General features: G+C 41.3%; 1 protein-coding gene and 1 long non-coding RNA gene across 9 annotated transcripts in view; one reads left to right on the forward strand and one right to left on the reverse strand.

Moving 5' to 3' along the window:
* Positions 1-18,852, reverse strand: part of LOC148775445 (uncharacterized) — a 143,347-nt gene that overhangs the window by 41,632 nt on the left and 82,863 nt on the right. For both annotated transcript variants that reach the window (XR_016039181.1, XR_016039180.1), the window contains exon 5: positions 1,411-1,533. This is a non-coding gene — a long non-coding RNA (uncharacterized LOC148775445). The remainder of the gene's footprint in view (positions 1-1,410; positions 1,534-18,852) is intronic.
* The window catches only part of BEND7 (BEN domain containing 7), an 88,135-nt gene that overhangs the window by 38,062 nt on the left and 31,221 nt on the right, over positions 1-18,852 (forward strand). For 5 of the 7 annotated variants that reach the window (XM_055428761.2, XM_055428727.2, XM_055428745.2 and 2 more), the window contains 2 exons: positions 522-787; positions 12,229-12,454. In XM_055428761.2, the coding sequence (XP_055284736.1) occupies positions 522-787; positions 12,229-12,454 (492 nt within the window). Of the gene's footprint in view, positions 1-521; positions 788-12,228; positions 16,552-18,852 lie in introns of those variants that run through there. The other 2 variants (XM_088844073.1, XM_088844072.1) reach the window with 2 other exon arrangements.

The raw sequence follows: 18,852 nt of genomic DNA on the forward strand, positions 1-18,852 counted from the left end.
ACAGACCTAGCCCACATGCTTACTGGTCATTCTCAAGTGATGCTTTTGATCAGACTTGCCCAAATGAGCATCGTTGCCTGACTTTTGTTGATTTCGGCACCTGTAGGTTGCTGGCTACCAATCAGTTTAATCTCAAGTGGAGTATTCCCGAGATTGGCTTTCCAAAATACGTGGATGTCTACACCTCAGTTTAAGTTCTGGGGTTCTTGCTTATACAGAAATGTCATGTGATGTGTAAAATTATGCTTCAGTGTTTTCTCATAGGTCATCATCCTTCCCTCCTATTGATTACCCATCAGGTAATCAATTAGCCACCAGGATTTGGAGGAGAGTTTTCTCTTGGGTTTTTCTGCCTGTAGACCTTTTGAGGCAGCATTTGGTCACGCTCAGGTTCAGCGTGAGATTGATCTCGATGTGCCTCATCCGCCAGTGAACCCATTTCAGCCTCAGCTGATGGAGCAAGAATATTCTCCTAGGTTAGACACATGTACCTGTACCATATTTTTGTTTGTTGTTCACAGTTGGAACCCAAAACAGACAACAACCCCCAATTTCCCTTATCTGCTCCCAGCGAACTGCCGTCTCGCGCAAGAGAAATAAAAAGAAAAAAGTGCCCCCAAAGACTGTGGAACCTCTCACTGTGAAACAGAAGCCCAGTACATTGGAAGCTGAGAAGAAGGCTGCAGGGGCCCCCGAGAATTCCAGTCTCCCCGCAGCCGAGCACCCCTCCCCTGGGGAGAACCACATTCTAGGATTTGGCATCGTGCTCGAATCACCAGCCTCCGATGTAAGTTGATGTTTTCTAGCTGCTGATGCTAATATGTAACTTTCAGACACTGTGCCATGTTTATACACTTTGCCCTTCACTAGTTCTGCCCAAGAAAACCAGAGAAACTTGCAGAATACACTTGGGAAAGAGGAAAGAAGAACTCTTAATGCTCTCCTTGCCCAGAATTTTCTCTCCTGAAAATCTTAGGCCTTAGTTACCTCAGCATGTTTCCATTCTCTCCGAAAGGAGAAGGGTGATGGAGTAAATATTCTGTTCACTAATTTCGTTAACATTTGTAATTTCAAAGCGGCCGTTTTCAATTTCCTCAGCACAGAGAGCTAAAAGAATGTAATTAAATCCTTTGTAGATGGACATAAATGAGCAGAACCCTACAGATAAGGTCACACCTTTCTAGAAACACAAACTAATAATAAAAAAAAAAAGAGCAGCACTCACGCTAATTCTATTTTATAGATGCAAGGATGCAAGCCACACTGCTAATTAGGTTGCAGTGCCGTGCCATTGAGTCTGTGTAATGATAGGTTAACACTCTGCAAAGGTTTTTCTATTTTAATATCATAGCTCGAAGGTCGTCTCAGCCCAAGATACTGGATGACATCTAAGATAACCGTCTGACTTACCATTTTAGAGTCACACGGCCATAAACGAACTTAGCGACGTGTTCTGTCGGCCACAGTGAACTCGCCTTAGTGTCTTGATCTGAGTATGCTGATGCTGTGAACCCCAACTTGTTGGGAGAGTTCCTAAAATAAACCAGAACGAGTGGTCTATTATTACCAGATGGCATAGGATGAGAACCCTGCTGAGAACTCCCACAGGCCTATATAGGATGCAAGTGTGGTCCTACTCGTCAACTTTAAATAAGAAATACATTGCTATTTTAAAACAGCATTCCTTTCACATTCAAGAAAGACAAACTGCTAGCTTGGGTCTTTAATAAAGGGAGGCAACGAAAATGATCGTCTCATGACTTTATTAGACTAGAAAATCACTTGAACTTTTATCCCCTCCATGATGAGAAGAATTCATGTTTGTTTTTTATCCATGAACACACACACGATTGTTAAGAAGTTCTTCCAGACTAAAAACTTAGTCTTAGAAAATCATTAATGGTGACAGCCTTCCACCCTGGACTAGCTGGTTCATGTCATCCTATCTGATCATTATTGTAGCTGAGGCCCTAGGTTCAAAACCCACGTCAATCACACACTTGGAATCAGAGGCAGATGATACCCCAGCACAAACTACATTCAGCCTGAAGCAGCTTTCACAATACTTTTATATTTTTCTTGAATTATTTAGAGCCTTCTTTCCTGTGATAGGCATTGTGTATCAGGAGCAATTACTGGAGTTGTGAAAATCATCTTCTAAATGAGTCAATCTCATGCTAATCACTGAACTTCCTCCTTTTTAAAATTTTTAAGCTCTAAACGTATTTCAGAGATAAATTGAGAAAGATCTGATAAAGACTATATGTACATTAGTGAAGTAGAACTTTCCTTTACCAATATCAGAATGCCAAAAAAATAATTTGCTTTTTATTCATGATGAGTTTTGCTAACAAGAACTATTAAATTTAATAAAGCACATTCAGAATTGTTCATGAAGACTCAGGGGCTGACTATCTTTGATAGAAGAATAACATGCTTCTTAAAAAAAAAAGCAAAAACTATATATAGATGTTATCTTTACGTTATCCAACTGCTTCGCCCTTTGATTCATCTGTTGAGTGGAAACTAACTGCCCGTAGAGAGCCACGCAGTGAATCCCATCACCGGAAGCTGTCCTCAGAGAGTCTTGCTGGCACAGATGAGGCTGGCCCCTTAGGTGATGGGTCCATCAGTGCTAAAGGTGTCTAAATTTAGACGCCCTTCTCGTCTTCTATTATTCCTTAGCAATGAACCTTTTACACTTTGGTGGAAGTCCAGAGGAGAAAATAGAAAATAGATAATAATCTTATAGGAATCTTCTTTAAAATTGATTGGAGACAAAGTAATAAAGCAGGATTCTATGTAAGTAGATGGGCATGATGTAGCTGAAGACAGGCTCTGAAAATACCCAGTGTTGGGAAGATTAGGTCCAGAATTATAGGAGCGGGCGTGTGGGCCAGTGTGGCTGGAGCAGCCTTGTGGCTGCGCTGGTAGCACATGATCACGTGAACGTGGGCTCAACAGTGTATCAGACAGTGAAAGCCCCGACGTGTTATCCGAGGCCCTAGGCTTTTTTATCTTGCGGGCGCTAGGGAGCCACTGCAGGTTTCAAGTACCGTGTTTAGACTGGAATCTGGAAGCGTCTTGTGGATGACTGATCAACACAGAGAAGAGACTGGAGACCAGGAGACAGATAATTCCAGGCAGCCAGGCAAGAGATGGGTAGAGTCCAGCCATGAGCAGTGAAGGGACAGAAAAGTGAGAGGCACCCAGGAGGTACCCCCCCACGGGGGACCTGGTGCCTTGGCAGAAGCAAGCCCCACGTCTGTCCTGGAAAATGAGGTTAGTCAGTACTGACTTCCTTAACTGAGACAGGGAAGGCAGGAGCAGGCCTTCATTTCTGAATGGGAAGTAACAGGAGGTTGAGTATTCTCAAAAAGTCCAGTAGATGTTTGAAGCACAGGAAAAGTATTAGAGCTGGAAGCAATAAAAAAAAAAAGGACACATAAAATCTGTGCATTTATTGCTTTAAAAAAATTTTTTTTAATCAGAATTTTTTAAAAATTATGTATTTATTTTTGGCCATACCTTGCAGAGTGTGGGATCTTAGTTCCCTGACCAGGAATGGAACCCATGCCCCCTGCAGTGGAAGCACAGAGTCTTAACCACTGAACTGCCAGGGATGCTCCTTTATTGCTTTTTAAATGTAAAAAAAAAAAAATTACTGTAAATTATTTAGAGTTCACAATATATGAAGTTATCTTTTTTATGCTGTGGCTTTTAGCATTGCCCAAATCCAAATTTGTGTGTCTGGGCACAAGCAGGAACATGAGGGGCTATGGATCATTGCCAGGGGACCACCGAGCCCCTGACACCTGATGGGTAGCGCTGCTCAGTGCAGAAAAGCAGGGCATCCTAGTCAGCACTACCCGCAGTAAGGAACCTCAAAGTGTGGTCCGTACTCAGTGATCTAGAGCACACAGGGAACCCTGCCCCAGCGCCTGGCCCAGAAAAGGTGCTCAGTAAACAGTCACACATAGCAGCTGCATTAAGCACAATATACGAAATCACCTTATAGAACTTTGGTTCTAGGACTTGGCTTTAATTAGAACCCTCTCCTCAATTTAATGTGATCTTCCCCCCCTCCCCCTTGGCTTCTCAAGGGCAGGGATTAAATTAAAAAATAATAGTTGTAGTCATGTTTGTGTGCTATCCTTTGCCAAGTAATTTTTCAAATTTCATCCTTACTCTTTGAGATATTATTATTATCCTCAATTTATAGATAAGGAAGGACTTCCCCGATGGTCCAGTGGCTAAGACTCCATGCTCCCAATGCTGGGGGCCTAGGTTCTATCCCTGGTCAGGGAACTAGATCCCACATGCCACAAGTAAGACCTGGCACAGCCAAATAAATACATTTTTTTAAAAATTGATAGATGAAAAGACTGTGGCATAAAGGGTTAGGTAACCTGCTCAAGCCCATGCAGTCAGAGGTGGAGTTGGTTCTCAGACCAGGGCTGAGTGTACCCTATCCACCAAGTGCTCAACTCAGTGCCTGCACTAGCCCAGTTCTGGTGTGTGACCACCGCTAACTGTTCATGAGATGATGGTCACACAAAGGAGAAGAGAAAGGTTAGACTATGACTCTGTATGCTGGCTGGTTGGTTCGTTTGGGTTATTTATTTATTTGGCCACACCCTACAGTTTGCAGGATCCTAATTCCCCAACCAGGGATTGAACCCGTGCCCCCTGCAGAGGAAGCACAGAGTCCTGACCACTGGGCCGCCAGGGAAGTCCCTATGTATGCTGTTTACTTGGAAGTGTCCAAGGGAGACCTTCATGGTCAAGGGTATAGCTCTGAGATGTCCAGGATGTCTAGTCAGGATGCCCAGGCTAGAAACCCAGCGTGTAACCCTGACAAAGGTACCCACCCTCACCTCCCTCAGTTTTCCCTGAGTAAAATGGGAGTAATAATAGTGCTGACCTCACAGTGTGGGCCAGCTGGAAGAATTAAATGACATTATCTATTTAAAGCACTTAGAATAGTACCTGGTACCTTTTTAAGCACTCGGTAAATACTGGTTCTTTTTTAAACCCTAGCAGTTCTAGCTAAGTACCTTTATAGGGATAAATATAACTTCGTTAAGTAAACTTACAGGTATATACACTTGAGCAAATACACATGAACTAATCGTATTTTTAAAGAGTAGCCAGAAATGGTTCTCTCTGGGGGCAAGACTACTTGACCCGTTTTAAGTTAATGCATTAAATAAAACTGAAATCTGAACTGCACAGAAGCAAAAAGAAACCCCAAACCAAATTTCAGATTTAAATACAATATTCAATTCTTTCTTTAGGAGTTCCCAACCCAGTACTCTATCAGGACTCAGGGAACACAGGTGTAAATGTTTGACAATTTTCCCTACCTAGTTGGATTTATTGATTTTTTTTTTCAGGGTAGATACACATGGCTTAGGTTTACTTCCTTGTTGTTGCTTCCTGTTTGGCTTATTGATTGGCCTTGATGAAACACTAAGATCAGTTTTTTTAAAATATTTTAAATATTTTTAAAACAGAAAATGTTTTTCTATTTTCTGTAGTTACTGTGAATATTTTCCAGTAATCCCAGATCACACAGAAGTTATCAGAAGATAAAGCTACATATCCATCAAATTAAGATAATTTTGTTAATGTTTATGTCATTCTTAAATAATTTAAAATGCATTGGTGCTTTCAACATAAATAGCTACTGAATTCAGAATCTGTTTTCTTAATTTCCTCATAGCTCAATAAGTAAAGTAACCCACTGGGAACTGGTAAAGCAGATCCATCAAGCTAGCAATTTTTTAATTTATTCATTGACACTTTGAAATTTAAGGCAGTGTGTGCTTGAGAGTTAAAGTTCTGGTGCAGACTGCCTTGGTTCACAGCCCTGCTTCACCACTTATTAGCTGGATAATCTTAACAAGTTACCTAATCTCTCTAAACCTTAGTTTTTGCATCTGCAAATTGGGGATCATGAAAGTGACTGCTTCATAGGATGGTGAGAATTGAATTAGGAAACCCATGTAATGCGGGATGGACATGCTAATTATTGCACCATTGTCAAGGGCTACTGAAATGAATGAAGTAGTCCTCACCCTTCAAGGACCATATGAGGAAAATACATAAAGCAGTAATCACAGTGTAATAGGATGTAAACGGAGCTGTCCTCTGCCCGGGGGGTTAAGGACAGGCTCCCAGAGGTGGCCATTTTCTCCAAAGAGCAGTTTCCATGGAGTTGTGATGGGAGAAATTAGACCACAGTGGTTGAAATCTTATGAAACATTTTGGCTCAAATAGCATGAGCATAAATCAAGCCCAAGTCCTCAGAGTCATTAATTTACCACCTGAGAAAGGAAGGCACTGAAAACATTTCTGAAAGACTTCGCAATATCTCATTTTTGCAAGTGCATGGAGTCATTTTCAAACTGTATTGCCTTTCCCTTATTTTTTTTCTAAAGTTAATTAATTAAGTTAGTTAGTTAGCCACACCTTGCAGCTTGCAGGATCACAGTTTCCTGACCAGGGATTGAACCCTGGGTCCTGGGCAGTGAAAGCACCGGGTGGGTCCTAACCACTGGACTGCCAGTGAGTGCCCCTCTGTGTTTTCTTTTCTGACTTTAAATTCTACCAACATTTTGTCAAATAAAAATCGATCAAGGACTGGCTCTTTAATGACTTCCTGGTAATTATTACCCTATTCAACACTCAGTGTACACTTGTCTAGAGATTATGTATATTTTTTGATACAACTCCTGCCTGAGCATTTTTTACTCATTACAGAACATCCTTTTTACACAATGGGCCCACCCACTCTGCCCCATCAAAGCAGTGGTTCAGGGCTCTGCCACATCCACAGGTCACACTGTTTTGGGCTCTGACAGCTGAACCAATAAAATTCACTGGGTTCTTGAGTCTACCCAGCTCACTGGCCATGATCTTGGCATGGCTTAATAAGCAGTGACAGTAATACTTGCTTAATCTACCTGGAGCAGACCTGAGTTAGAGGGAACACTTTCAGTATTTCTCAAAGAGAGGCAGATCACATTTGCGAGCAAAACAAAATAGTTATGAAAGGGTTTTGTGGGTTTTTTTTTAATTTCATAAACTAAGGCTTATTTTCCTAGAAGTACATCTAGTGCACTGCTAAATAAACTCTTAAATGAGAATAAAGGATCATTGTATATAATAATGTTATGAACAGAAGGACTGAATTCACTGTTCTTGTAAGTTTTGTTATACGTTTTCAGTTCAAAAGCAGTTAGTCTTACTTGAAAGACTCCTTAACTGTTCATCCATAGTTTTCTTATAGGTTTCAATCTTGAGCCAGTCTGAAACTTGACTAGGTAGCAAGTCAAGTTTACAAACTATTGTGTATAATTAATTAAGATTGAAAATCTGGGACTAATGCCCAATATGAATATTCCTGTACTTCTGTTTACTTTAACCTGATGACTATATGTCACTTTTTACGTGTCTTCCTATAATTTGCAGCCAACAATGCCTTACATAGCCAATATCAGAAATATTGTGTGATTAATTTGTATGATCTCAAAATTGTTTTATGTATTTTTCTTTAGATTCTACAGGGGAGTCATATACTCAGAGAGACTTAAGGGAAAAATGCTTTTTCTTTTTTGGCCACACCTTGCGTCATGTGGGATCTTAGTTCCCCAACCAGGGATTGACCCCCAGGCCCCTGCAGTGGAGACGCAGACTCTCAACCACTGGACCACCTGGAAAGTCCCTGGGGAAATCTGTTAATTTACCAGGTGTTATGGAATCCCTCAACCAAACTAGATCTTGACCCCACCTACTTCTAATCAAAGGGGGACCACAGTTGAAATGGAACTGTGAAGAGAAACAAGATAGTTGACGTCTACAGGCCTCGGTCCAGGAACATTTTTAAGCATCCTCATGACTCCATGCAGTTTTTGCCTCCCAAACTTCACTCGGTATAAGATGCAATACCATTGTATAGGAAAATTCAACATTTGATACATTACTGTGCTAAGTGGCTGAAGTACTGAAAATAGGCAAGCCATCCATGGGAATCCAAATTTATAGTGGGCATCCAGACTCTTGACTCTTAAAAAGATGACTCCAAGGGCTGTAAATCCTGTCCCATACTTTGAATGTCATCATTTAAAAATCATATTACTTCAGTAATCAATAGAACCTGTAAATCAGTGTATTAGCTGTCTGTCCTTGCTGGAGTATCAGACAGTAATTCTGTCAAAGGAAGTCTAGCTTTTAAAATGATATTCATTTGCAATAGTGGTGGTTTCTATCATAGCCATCATCAGTAAGCAGAGGGATCTCACTTAGACTAGACAGTAAACAAAAAGAAGAGATTCAAGCATACAATTACAGAGTTTTAACCTGTTTTTAAATGTACGTACAAAGCTGTGGATCACTATCAGGGCCACTGTGATTATATTTATAAAATGGAGGCGATAAAAAGGTTTCATTGGAAAACATTGAGATTAATCAACCATCAAATTCTTCATGCCTTAGGAAGTAAGGCTCCCCACTCTTTTTTTTTTAAGGAATTGGTTTGTAGTTTTGTGATACCTTAGTGCTCGCTGACAACCAGCTAAGAAATCTGCTTGAAAGAAAAGACTTGAGGAGCAGGGAGGGCCAGAGACCAGTCATCTTGGCCTCTGCTGCTGCCCCTGGCTGTTGCCTCCACTAGTAAAACTGACTCCTTTGTAAAGGAGGCATCACTGGGCGAGTTCGTGTTCCTTGATCTGGAGGGAAGTCTTCAAAATAACAAGTCGTCTGGCAGTAGAAAGTAGAGCACAAAATATTGACAGCTTGTGCATCGGGATAGCGTCTCAGAAATCAGAACACTGCTCTGATCCCATAGGGAGTCTCAACTCCACAGAAACCTCCAGATGCTTAGTTTTAGGAGTCGGAGCAGATGCCCCACACAGCAATTGCATCTCTCCGAAATCCTAAAACCCCCAAGGTCCTAATAAAATGCTATCCTGCCCCTCTACACAAAGTCCTTCTCCCCTCACCAGCCAACTCTGCCTAATGGCCCTTACCCCTCTTGCACCGTTGGTCATTCTCCACTCTATGTGATCGGGGTTTATGTACATGTCTCATCTAGTGAGTCCGACCTTAAACTCCTTCCCCACGGAGGATGCCAAGTAAATATTGATTGAGTCAGGGCCGCGTTCTCTCGGTAGCTTGCTCCCCCAGCCAGCACGGGCCCTGCTAGGAGAAGGCTGGCGGGCTGGACTGGGGCACAGCCGACTTCCACAGCCACTTCCTTTATGTGGGGATAAAAGACCTCGAAATCAATACTAGTCATTTTGAATGAATTCTTCCATAGTGTTTTGTTCATTCTGAGAAAAATCTATCAGGCGCTAGCCGGGTGTTTGGCACTCTGAATGCCAAAGACAGTACACATTCTGATGAGAAACACAAACTCCCAACTAAACAAATGCATCATAAAAAGTGCCAGAAATGTAGTTCATAGAAAACACTGCGCCTGTGAAGAAAGGAGTGGCCAGTCCTGCCTGGTGGGCTAATCTAGGTCAGTCTCTCAAACCAGGTTCAAGTCCTACACGATGAATCCAAGGGGAGGTGCTAGGAGTCTCAGAGGTCAGGTGGCTGCTTTAAACCCCTGCTTGGTGGTTATCAGAGTCCAGCAGACATACATGAATGAGACCGTGGTTCATCTTTCCCTTTTCTCTCTTGCAAATTTAAGAGCTTCTGTACCACCCCCCCAAACCCCCGGATCTTCAAATAGCTGTAAGTCGCTATTTCTATAAAGTAGACAGGGACTCTTTTTAAATGGTATTCAAATTATATAGGAGCATTTAGCAAAAATCTGGTCAGTTCATTTAGCATAAAAGGTCTAAATTAGGCAACCATAAGATGTGCAAAATAAAATTGTGACTATGGATACAACTTTATCTTAGATTTTGATGTAGAATTCCTTCAATCCTAACATTTCTACATTGAGTAATTCAACAAATGTGCCTTAAGTTGCCCAAGTGTACAGCTTCTGTCCCAGGAGTTGGGGGCCCAGACCCTGGCTCCCGTCAGCCTCCTCTGCAGACCATCACCAGCATCGAGGGGCAAAAAGTCAGGGACCCACCCGGCAACACTGTTTTTAGAGTGATATTCACCGCGCTTTCAGAGACCAAAAGCCAAATGGGAGAGCAGAGCAGAGAAGTGAGATGATTTTCTGGAAAATCCAGTTGAGAATTCCACTTGGGAGGACGAGCAGGGCCCTAGATGGTCCCCACACAGTCTGAGTCATTTAAGCCTTTCCCCAAACTTAGGTGGCACCAGTTGTAAAGAATCCGCCTGCCAATGCAGGCGATGCAGGAGACTGGAGTTTGATCCCTGGGTCAGGAAGAGCCCCTGGAGTAGGAAATGGCAACCCACTCTAGTATTCTTGCTTAGAAAATTCCATGGATAGGTACAGTCCGTGGGGTCGCGAAGGGCTGGACACGACTCAGTGACTGAACACGAGCCCGGAACCCTTTGCTCTGACCACAGGGCATAGTGCACGTAGCTAGGCATTTTGAGAAACAATAGGACAAACAGTAACTCCTATTCTCCAGGAGAAAAACAAGACCCAAATCCTCACATGTCTCAAAAGATTTAGAAAACCTAAAGTGGCATCAGGTTAGCCAAGTTTGCAATAAAATATCTAAGAATTACTGACTTTTTTCAAAGGAAAGTTTACCAACTGCATTTCTTCACCCTAAAGTTACTATTTTAAAGTCATCATGTTCTAATCAGTAGTAAGTGACTTAGTAGTTTATGTAATGACTAATGAACTTTTATCTATTTAACAAGAATTTATTTAGTGCCTACTGTGTTCCAGGCCCTGGAGACATAAAGCCTGAGTTCTCAGCATCAGGAAGGGTCACAATCTAATTAATAATTATAATATAGTGTCCGACTCTTTGCAACCCCATGGACTCTAACAAGCTCCTCCGTCCATGGGATTTTCCACGCAAGAGTACTGGAATGGGTTGCCATTGCCTTCTCCAGAGGATCTTCCTGACCCAGGAATCGAACCCAGGTCTCTCCCGCATTGTAGGCTGATGCTTTACCATCTGAGCCACCAGGGAAGTCCAGTATAATAAATACAATCAGATAAATATGAACATCCTTGATAGTCCAGTGGCTGAGACTCCACACTCCGAATGCAGGGGGCCCAGGTTCGATCCCTGGTGAGGGAACTAGATCCCACATGCCGCAACTAAAAAAATGATTGTGAATACTGCAATGAAGATTGAAGATCCTGAGTGCCACAACTAAGACCTGGCACAGCCAAATGAATGAATGAATGAATAATTTTTTTTCCCCAAGCCTCCTTGGGAAAGAAGGAGCTAAGAGAAGCTTTGAAGAGGAAATGGTATGAGCGGGTTGAAAGATGAAAGGATGGGTTGTAAACGTCCACGGCATATACATAGAGAATGCATTATCAGTGTCTGAGCTTATATGGTAGAGTTCAAGTTGAAAGGCCCCTTATCAGTCCTCTGACCCAGTATCACCCAGCCAGGGAAGCACTGGTACTAGTACACTGGTCTCCCAATGGTACTCTGGAATAGAGCTTCAGATTTCCCTCCCCAAAGCAGGGGTCAGGGCACCTGCTCAGGATTTTTGTTTATTTTATACATTAGTTGACATAAGTTTTCCTTGGAGGGAAACAGCTAAAAACAGTTCCACAGCTAAAAACCACTGGCCTAGTATAAAGAGCATGAGACCTTTGGGGTAGCCCCATGTCCATAGGCAAATGAGATCAAATTATTTAATGCAGGAGAAAGTGATCTGTAAACTAATGCAATTGAATACCTCTAAATTATTTTTTAAGGTTATTTTTATTATGATCTCTTTAGGCGTGAGTTCCTTCCTTTACAAAATGAAGACGTTTCACCCAGAAGTCTCAAGTCCCCTGGGTAGCTCTAGACTTAAATGCTTTGGAAATTATCTAGCTTTCTCTTAACTCTTTCTGAGGACGAGAATGCTTTTTCAGTATACTCCTTTGCACTGTTTTTGACGAGACTTAATACTGGAATTAGAGCATCTTGTTGGTGAATTACAACTAGTCACTGGTTTTGTAAGTCGCAGACACTGGCACATAAAGCTGAGGCTGTGTGGTTTTCACGATATATGGCCATTGCAAGAACTGGTGATGTTTTTTTGTTGCACATATGCCCAACGTTGGTAACTTCAAATCTTGCTTTTAATGACATATTTATGTTCTTTTGGTAGCCAGAAGTGCAACTTGCTGAAGGCTTCGATGTGTTTATGCCTAAATCTCAGCTGGACTCTATATTGTCAAACTACACTCGCTCAGGAAGCCTTCTGTTTAGAAAACTGGTGTGTGCATTTTTTGATGACAAGACTTTGGCTAACTCCTTACCCAATGGGAAGAGGAAAAGAGGACTCAATGACAACCGGAAAGGACTAGACCAAAATATTGTGGGTGCAATAAAAGGTTGGTCTGCCTCATTTCATTTTAAACGGGGTCTTTGTTAAGCTTTGCCTTCATTCCATAAAGGTGCAGCTGAAACTAGTCAATGAACTAGAGGTGAACTTAACGTGGTTGGACATCTGCCCACCGGCATGGCTTTTGGGTATGAGCTCCTTAACCCTCCGCCCCAAATACCGCTAGAACTTGCTGTTTCAAGGTGATGTTAACTTGTTAAAATCAGAGTTTAAAAGCCAGTCTGATCTGCTCCAGAACCAAAACGAAGTTGTTCCTTAATTAACTTTGAAAATGAAAGTACGTTTTCCTCTCAGTCATTTCACACTAAGAACTTCCTCAACATAGGATTTCTACTTAGATTTTTAGTTGTCAGAAGGAATACAGCTGTGATGCTCTTTTGAAAGAAGGTAAAACAGTTCTCTCCAAAGTTGAGAAGCTGCTTTACCAGGTCACTGCTTCTAAAGACGCCCTAAGTGGAAGTGAACCCACTGTGAAGCCAGACCCTACTCTGCTCCCTGGGGTTTTGTGACGTGGAGTCATGCCAGTTACATGTAGACAAGACCCTGTGTCTCCCCATTCACACCTGTGAAGCTGTGTCTGAATCTCACTGCGTTAGGATAGCCAGGTGCATACATATGTGGATCTTCATTTAATTCCGGTTCCACATCCTAGATGTATTTTTTAATTTAATTTTTCTTGTTCCTTAGGGGATTCCCTGGTGGCTCAGACAGTAAAGCGTCTGCCTGCAATGTGGGAGACCCGGGTTCGATCCCTGGGTTGGGAAGATTGCCTGGAGAAGGAAATAGCAACCCACTCCAGTACTCTTGCCTAGAAAATTCCATGGATGGAGGAGCCTGGTGGGCTACAGTCCATGGGGTTGCAAAGAGTCAGACACGACTGAGCCACTTCACTTCACTTCACTTCCTATTCCTTGATTTTAACATGTCTTTATTTAGGATTCTGATAAATGTAATTTTAGGTAATAGAAATATTTCAATGTGCCTTTCAGGAAGAATGTCAATGAATTAGCAAATATAGAACACAGCCACCATGAACATGAAATTTGGGGTCAAGCCTTAGTTCCTCTAGAATCACTGACTAGAATGTTCCTTCCTGGCTGTGGACTGGGACTGGCACCCAGAAAGCACCCCCAGCCCTCTACCTCTTGGTCCCCGCAAAATGAGTCAATGAACGTAATAGCACTTAAGAGTATACTTGGAAACCCATGACTGACTTTTGAAAATAATACAATTTTTAAATGGTGCTAGCAAGTACCAGGCAGCCTTTATTCATGGCCAGAAGGACACGAGCCTTCATTAGCAGAAAATTTCTTATTCTCCGACAGATTTTTTTCACTTAAAGTGACAGTTGAGTTGTAGTAAATAAGCTACAGAGATATCACAATCGGTGCCACTTCTGAAAAGAATGATTCAGCCTGAAGCGACACTGAAAACAAGATTACAGAATTTGAAAAATAGTCAGTGACGTAACTGGGACTTGCTGAAGTGAAGAAGGGTCCCATTTGGATTTAATATGGCTGGGGCTTGTGGAAACATGAAGGTCAAGGCTGATGATGCTTTTCATGCTGAAGCTCTAAAACATGCTGCAGTGTAGCCAGGAATTGTTTTAATTTTCTTTTTTTTTCCAGGGCAGTATATTAGCAGTATGAAAGTGTTTGGAAATTAGGGAATCATAAAAGACCACGTCTCATTTTAATGACAGTAGAAGAGTTACCCTAATCATAGATGATAATGAAATATATCATTACAAGCAGACCGATACGGGTTTTATTCTACCATTTTCCATTTAGACTGGACATGATACCATAGTCTGAGAAAGTATATTACAAACAGAAGTAGAAAACACACCTTAATCTTCACATCTCTCCTCTTTAGCTAGAAATAAAAATCGTAATGAGCCCTCTTCAAACCCTAGTTCCTCGTAGAGCAGATTATTCAAACCAAAGAACTTTAATTTTCCATACTCTTTTTTTTTGTTGACTTAAACCTGGCATTAAAAATTCTTTTAGGACAACAAACACAATAACTTTAAAACAGACGGAAATCCACCCATAAGGCACCAACAACCTAAGTCAACAGATATCATATATTCGCTTGTTTGCTTCCAGTGTTGATTCATAGAAACATTTTTATTTTGATTTCTTTTCCTTCTTACAGAAATAACACATGCTTGTTAAAAAAAGAAATCCAAACCATGAAAAAACACAGAAAGCTGAAAGGCTTCCATCATCCTGCTCTTCAGAGGGTCTGAGTGCATTCCTATAATCTTCGTTCAAACTATGAATGAGGTGTCGGCTTTGTCTCTCTAATGAGAACATTCTGTTCATACTGATCTGCCCGCATTTTTACCTGATTTTTCTGACAATTTCTTATAAGCACCTTGAGGACAAGCTTTGTCATCCTGTTTTTTTATTACCTGTTGCACCTCACTGAGAGCTCTACACCCAGTTGGGTTTCCATAAATACATGTGGGGTGAATGAATGGACATAGTTTTTGTTTCTCATGCTGACTTTGCCTTAATTTATTGACATCATGGGCCTAGTACTAAACATCCATCCTCAAGGCTTCTCACACCTAATTTGGAACAGCTGACATCAGATGTTGCTGTTACTTGTTACTAAAGTGCCAATGAAACCAAAAATATGGAAACAAAAAATGAATGTAAATTTGAATACACTTCTCTTAATTCCCTAATTTTCTTCTTTTCATATCATACTTTGACTCACTAAAAATTTATTGACACACATACTACAATATAAAGTGATTTTTGGAAGTAGTTATTAACTGAGGGTTTTTTTGTTTTGTTTTGTCTTGTTTTGGTTATCACTGCACTGTGTGACTTGCACCATCTTAGTTCCCTGACCAGGGATTGAACCCTGATCCCCGGCACTGTAAGTGCAGTCCTAACCACTGGACCACTGGCGGATTCCCAAAGTTCTTTTTTTAAATTAAAAAAAAGAGAGAGAGAGAGAGAAAATAACAAAATAACATGTATCCATGAAAGAGACCCAAGAAATCTAAACAACTCTTAATTTAAGGTCTTACAGAATAATTATACCGAGTTTTTCTTGCTATTATTAGAGCTAAAAAGAAATTTATTTCCCCAACCAAGTCTTTTGAATATGAGTAATCTGGCAAAGTGATAAAATGGTTTCTTTCTTTACAATTATGGCAAGACTACTCATGTACCCCCTGCTGTCTACCACATACTTTGAAAAGATTTTGCAAATATTAAGTGTTCTGTCTTTCTTCCTCTGTCCTTTATGGGACAGTGCACCAATACTGTATTAATTTGCAGAGTTTTACAACTTAGGGATATACTAAGACTGGTCAATTTTATAAAATCTTCAAAGTAAAAACAATAGTGGGGCTGGATTTTGTCTTGAAGTGATAAGGTTGGTTAAGAATGGGAACAAAGATGAAGGAAAACCTGCAAAATGATTGTAGATAGGAACAGAAATGTACTGAAAAAGCAGAGTTTATTGTAGGATTGTTAACATAGCTCTTTGTAGTGATAATTAATACTCCCCATAGTATATTATCTTGAAAATAAAATATAAACCTCTTTATAGAGATCATGCTTTCAACGTAGTCTCATCTGTCTTATGGTAGCTAACACTTATTGGTAATTCATTAAAAATTCATTTATAGGTATGACCCGAGGTGTTGATGATGGAGGGATCCTTAATTAGAAACATCCACCTGAGCACTTTGAATTTAACTCTGGGAAGAAACAACTTAGGATCTTATTAAGTGGAGTCTTGGGTTTTGGTGCTGAGTAGAGTTTAGTATCCTAGATTTAATTTGGAAATGATCTTACAGCCAGGATGCAGCATTGAGGAAAGGACCTAGGCAGGCCTTCTTCCCTTCATGCTTTACCTGCCAGAGACCACCTAGTTCTTGATGTCTTACGCCAGAAGACCACGCAGGGTGACCTAGTGAGAGTTATGTCAGATGTTGACATAATCATTCATGTCTGAAGGCTCTTCAGAAAGTATAGTTGCAGTAAAGCTGTTTTTAGATCCTGGGTTATGATTTTTAATTCAGCTTCATAGTAATTAGTTGAGAGAGTTTTATTATTGAGTTGGCCCAAAAGTTCGTTAGGGTTTTCCATGATCTTAAGTAAAAACCTGAATGAACTTTTGGGCCAACCCGGTACTATCCAACAAACTAGATTCTTGAATCCTCTTTCATTCAAAGCAAATTGTGTCTGCTTGTCAATTGCAAGAACCACTCTACTGCCCTTCGCTCACTCCATGCAATACACGATGCAGCACAAACTTCAATGCTGCTCTTGGGGACATCTAGGCTGCTGACCTGCTGGGATGGCCCACAGGGATCGGCGCATCCTCAGGAGGGTGCTCTCCTTGGGTGGTGGTGTTTCTGACACTTCATGAGACCTACCCTTTCATAGGCTCTGCTGAATAGACCACCAAAACCTCTCCTTTTATTTCAGCAACTCAAGAGACATCCAGGGTCTATATTTGTCATTTTATTGTTTTGAACTTTTTGGCTGTGCCTCTTGGCAAGTGGGATCATAGTTCCCCGACCAGGGATCGAACCTGCACCCCCTGCAGTGGAAGCACAGAGCCTTAACCACCGGACTACCAGAGAAGTCCCTGCCATTTTAGAACTCCTTTATTCTCCACTTTTATTTTATATCATCACTCATTTCCTTGGATTTATTCCCCAAAAGTGAATAGCTGTTTTCTATCTGGTCTCTAATAGACTTTAATATATTTAGGGGTGGAATCTACATCTGACTTCTTAGTCATTTCTTTTTTTTTTTTTTTCAGTAATTTTATTTATTTATTTTTGGCTGTGCTGGGTCTTTGTTGCTGTCAAGACTTTCTCAAGTTGCTGCTAACGGGGAATACTCTTCATTGCAATGCGCAGGCTTCTCCTTGTGATGGCATCTCTTGTTGCAGAGCACTGGCTCTAGAGCACATGGACTCAGTAGTTGCAGCTCTTGGGCTGTAGAGCACAGACTCCGTTGTGGTGCATGGGCTTAGTTGCTCCATGGCAAGTGGGATCTTCCTGGAACAGGGATCAAACCTGTGTCTCCTGCACTGGCAGGCAGATTCCTCACCACTGAGCCACCAGAGAAGCCCTTACTTATTTCTTGATAGTAACTTCTTTGTGTTCTGAGAGCTCTGTTTAAGAACAAGGCTGAAACATCAGCTTGCATTCAGATACCCCTCTGATGCTGATGATTTTTGTTCCATTTATGGGAGAGGAAGCTGAGGCTGTGAGAAGTTAAGTAAACTTAAAGGAAACAGCTGCTGCTGCTGCTAAGTCGCTTCAGTCGTGTCCGACTCTGTGCGACCCTATAGACGGCAGCCTACCAGGCTCCGCCGTCCCTGGGATTCTCCAGGCAAGAACACTGGAGTGGGTTGCCATTTCCTTCTCCAATACATGAAAGTGAAAAGTGAAAGTGAAGTAGCTCAGTTGTGTCCGACCCTTAGCAACCCCATGGACCACAGCCTACCAGGCTCTTCCGTCCATGGGATTTTCCAGGCAAGAGTACTGGAGTGATTACCATTGCCTTCTCCAAAGGAAACAGCTAGTAAGTGGGAAAACCAAGATTGGACCCCAGGCCTCTTTCCAAAGCCATTATTTTGTTTCTTCTATGAGGACTATCAGAAAAGAAAGAAAGGTATCTCAACTTTAAATTTTCATCTTAAAATTTAGCATTTGGATTCTTTATAAATTCCACTGGGAAGGTGGCCATGCTAATGATTTTAAATGACTGGTCAGTTGTGTGGTATTCAGAATGAATTTCTAGATAAGCTTAGCTCTCCTTCAGTTTATTTCCTAGTTTCAAGGGCAGGTCTTCCTTTGAAGACAGTGCGAATCAGTCCCATTGACAGTAGGGAGGAAAATAGAAGCATGATACTTTCCCTAGGGAAAGAGACACTTTCAGTACATAGAACCACAGAGAAAGAGTATTCAAGTCCACTGCATGTGTGACTTCTAGCACCGTATGTAAATTCAGTTCTGGGTGAAGTGTTTGCCCGCTGGAGCCAATCGATGAATGCTTTCATTCAAGAATCCTTTTAGTTTCCATGTTACAATGTTGAAAATCACAGTGCAACTTGCATGCTCTTTCTCTGTGGTTCTTGTGGTTCTGTGTACTGGAAGTGTTCATGTTAATGTTTGGCAGAAACCAGCATAATTCTGTAAAGGATAAACATAATTTATCCTTCAACTAAAAAGTAAATTACTTTAAAAAAAGAATCCTTTTAGAAGATTGCTAACCATTGTGGACAGGGAAGGCTGGCATGCTGCAGTCCATGGGGTTGCAAAGAGTCGGACATGACTGAGTGACTGAACTGAACTGAACCATTCGTGAATTTATCTGTTTATCGGTTTACGTATCAGATCAT

The sequence above is a fragment of the Moschus berezovskii genome, chromosome 15 (assembly GCF_049115385.1).
Source record: "Moschus berezovskii isolate FMDL1 chromosome 15, NW_MosBer_1.0, whole genome shotgun sequence".
Lineage (NCBI taxonomy): Eukaryota > Metazoa > Chordata > Mammalia > Artiodactyla > Moschidae > Moschus > Moschus berezovskii.